We start from the raw sequence: 3,233 nt of genomic DNA on the forward strand, positions 1-3,233 counted from the left end.
AATAAACATTAAAGAAATATTGAGACAGACACAATTTTTAGAGCAGTTTAATAACCATAAATGTTTGTGTCAATTTGTATTTAACAGGTACTCAGGAGATTTTCCATTAAGATTTTCCAAATGTATATCAGGTATAGATTTGGGCATAAATAGCAACAGTAATATGCTATAGCAAACATATATTCGAGATTAGAGTCACTATATGGGGATTAACTGTTACTATAAAAACTTTTCAATAAAGTTTCCACTTTTTACAAAAAATGTAAAACCCAAAAATGTGCTCATGATGTGAAGTTTTAATGCTTCCCCCACCCCCTGTGTAATTTTCAGTTCAATTGGATCCTAAATGTGTGCCTTCCGGCCAGTTACCGCCCCGCCTGTCTGTCTGCCTGCTTGTCTGTCTCTCCCTCACATCATTTTTTACTTTAATTGGTCAGTTTAGGGGGAAAACCCGCTGGCCCTCTGTCATTACCACAGTTTCTGGACACACACACACACACACACACACACACACACACACACACACTTGGTATTTTACTGCCTTAAAAGTGGCATTACTTATTTTTTTTTATTATTTTAAAAATGAAACATTCATATCAGAAATTAAGGAAAATATCTCAAAAAGCTAAATCTGATACAACTTTTATGTATTATATACACACACACACACACACACACACACACACACACACACACACACACACACACACACAAACACACACACACACACATACAAATGCTGTTATTTGGTATTTTACTGCCAAATATATATATATATATATATATATATATATATATATATATATATATATATATATATATATATTATATTTATATTTATATATTCATTAATAAGGCAAAAACAATAAATCATAACGTCTGGTATGAATTCATCCTGGTTGATTATGTGGTTCGGTGCTTGAATTTCATCTGAAATTAATGGCCATGGTTTCCTCCATCTTCATCCTTTACCTCTCTCTAAACTCTCTATCTCAGCCTCTTTATCCTGTACAAATCACATTTCTGCTGCATTTTAGTGCTCACAAAAATATAGGATGCACATGTGGGCAGAAAAGATGCAGATTTGCTTGCATGCTTCTAAGTAATGAATAAACAAATCCAACATTACAACAAAGCAGCAAAGCATCAAGTATCGCCTTGTTATTGTAGTTATCAATATTATTATCATTACATTTTACAAGCACTGTCTTTCATGCCATGATGCATCGTTTCTATGGAAAGTTGCATGTAGTTTATTAAAATAATTAATAAAAAAATCTAAAAAGGTGCAAGTGTTGACCTTAAAGTCCAATGAAACAAATATCTTAAATAACAATAGTCTTTATTTTCATTGCAAAGTCGAACGACATGGACAAGACCCCTGAGAGTATGAGTACCAGTAAGAAAAAAAGCTCCTTATTTGGGTGGAAGTTTATTGTAAGGACATTATCTTTATTGCCGATCCAAACAAATTGACTTTGCTCTGAAGAGTAAACAACGCTCGCGCTCGAAATGTCAGTCCGGAGAAGATTCCTGAGAAACCACTGAAACCACGCCCACCGGCGTGCAACTTTCCCGAAGCCCCGCCCACGAATGAAACAAGCCGCTCTGTTCGATGTATGGGAAAAGCTGAATCCACGCCCACACACGCTCTGATTGGACGGCTTTAGGTTTTTTAACTTTGCCGTCAGCGCGCGCCGGAGGACTGAAATGAACGGCGCGGCGATGCTCTCGCGCTAAAGTTTTTTTCTTTTTTGGAGGGTTTTTTTTCTCCATTCCCTACAGAGAGACTGCGGCTTTATGGGGCCCCGAGCGGCGCGAGCATGAAAAGCGAGGACGTCACTCCTTCGCACGACATGCAGAGCGGAAAGTCCAGAGGAGCCGCGCTGCTGCCGTTCAGCGTCGAGGCTCTCATGGCGGACCGGACCCCGAACCGGACCCCGAACCGGGCGAAACAAACCGGTGGCTCACGCGCGCTCTGGTGCGAAGACGCATCCTTCTTCTCCCGCTCGGTGGCGCGCGAAGGAGATGCGTCACCGGAGGAGAAGAGTCCTGAGCGCGCGGACCGGAGCTCGTGGACGGACAGTTCCCGTTTCTCCCCTCCGCCTGCAAGTAAGTAACGACAGGAGGTTATTTACAGAATAAAATGAGTAATAAATAAAAGTTTTAAATATTGTTTTTATCAAATAATGTGAAACGTATGCAATAATAAAATGATGTTGAATATCGTTATTAAATATTACTTATACTTTACTTACTTTTATTAATTATTATGATAAAAAAGAGGTATATAATATTCTTTTTTTATGTTTGTACTTTTTTTAAAGTTATGATTTGCTTTTGAGATGATTTAAACCCCTGGATATAGTCATCATGACGTGTTCTCGCCTATTACTGAGTTTCTTCACCCCTTGTGGTCTTTAGGGCGCCTGAGTCCCCCAGCGTGCCCCCTGAGGAAACACAAGACCAACCGGAAGCCTCGCACCCCGTTCACCACGTCACAGCTGCTGGCCTTGGAGCGGAAGTTCCGGCAGAAGCAGTACCTGTCGATCGCGGAGCGCGCCGAGTTCTCCAGCTCGCTCAGCCTGACGGAGACGCAGGTGAAGATCTGGTTCCAGAACCGGCGCGCCAAGGCCAAGCGGCTGCAGGAGGCCGAGCTCGAGAAGCTGAAGATGGCCGCCAAGCCCATGCTTCCTCCGTGCACTTTCGGGATTTCCTTTCCGCTTGGGCCGCACGTGCCCGCGTCGTACGGTGGAGGCGGCGGCGCGCACGCGTTCCATAGAACGTCAGTACCTGTGTCACCTGTCGGACTGTACGCGGCCGCGCACATGGGATACAGCATGTATCACTTAGCGTGAGGCGCGTGCCAAATTATCGGTTTCTTTTATTTAAAACAAAAATATTTTGTACCGAAGAATTCAGACGGAGAAAACTTGGAAAGCATAAACACGTCCTCTCATGCGCCACCAAATCCGAGTCTCCAGGTGCCATTTTAATTCACATAAATCACTGAACGTATGGTTATAAAGCACCTACAACACACACACACACACACACACACGCGTACACAAGTGCACGTGCGCGCACGCACCCTATTTGTATGCATTCATTGCAATGCGCCAGATCCAGTACAGTTTCAGCACGTGCTGATGGGTGAACTGTAAAATATTGTATATTACGGGGAAAAGTTTTTATATGATTATATTTGTTGAATAAATTAACATGAAATGGTT

The 3,233-nt window shown here is 42.2% G+C and overlaps 1 protein-coding gene across 1 annotated transcript; it reads left to right on the forward strand.

Moving 5' to 3' along the window:
* Window positions 1–1,393: 1,393 nt before the first annotated feature.
* Window positions 1,394–3,233, forward strand: msx1a (muscle segment homeobox 1a). Its single transcript, XM_083566606.1, has 2 exons — window positions 1,394–2,112; window positions 2,425–3,233. Exons 1-2 carry the CDS (start codon window positions 1,824–1,826, stop codon window positions 2,856–2,858), a joined length of 723 nt encoding a protein of 240 aa, XP_083422732.1. The 5' UTR covers window positions 1,394–1,823; the 3' UTR covers window positions 2,859–3,233.

The sequence above is a fragment of the Silurus aristotelis genome (genome assembly GCF_946808225.1).
Source record: "Silurus aristotelis genome assembly, chromosome: 17".
Classification (NCBI taxonomy): domain Eukaryota; kingdom Metazoa; phylum Chordata; class Actinopteri; order Siluriformes; family Siluridae; genus Silurus; species Silurus aristotelis.

Coding starts and splice junctions, on each gene's coding strand:
- msx1a (XM_083566606.1), top strand. CDS start 1,824: ATGAAAAGCGAGGACGTCACTCCTTCGCACGACATGCAGAGCGGAAAG. Junction 2,113..2,424: donor TTTCTCCCCTCCGCCTGCAA/GTAAGTAACGAC, acceptor TGTGGTCTTTAG/GGCGCCTGAGTCCCCCAGCG.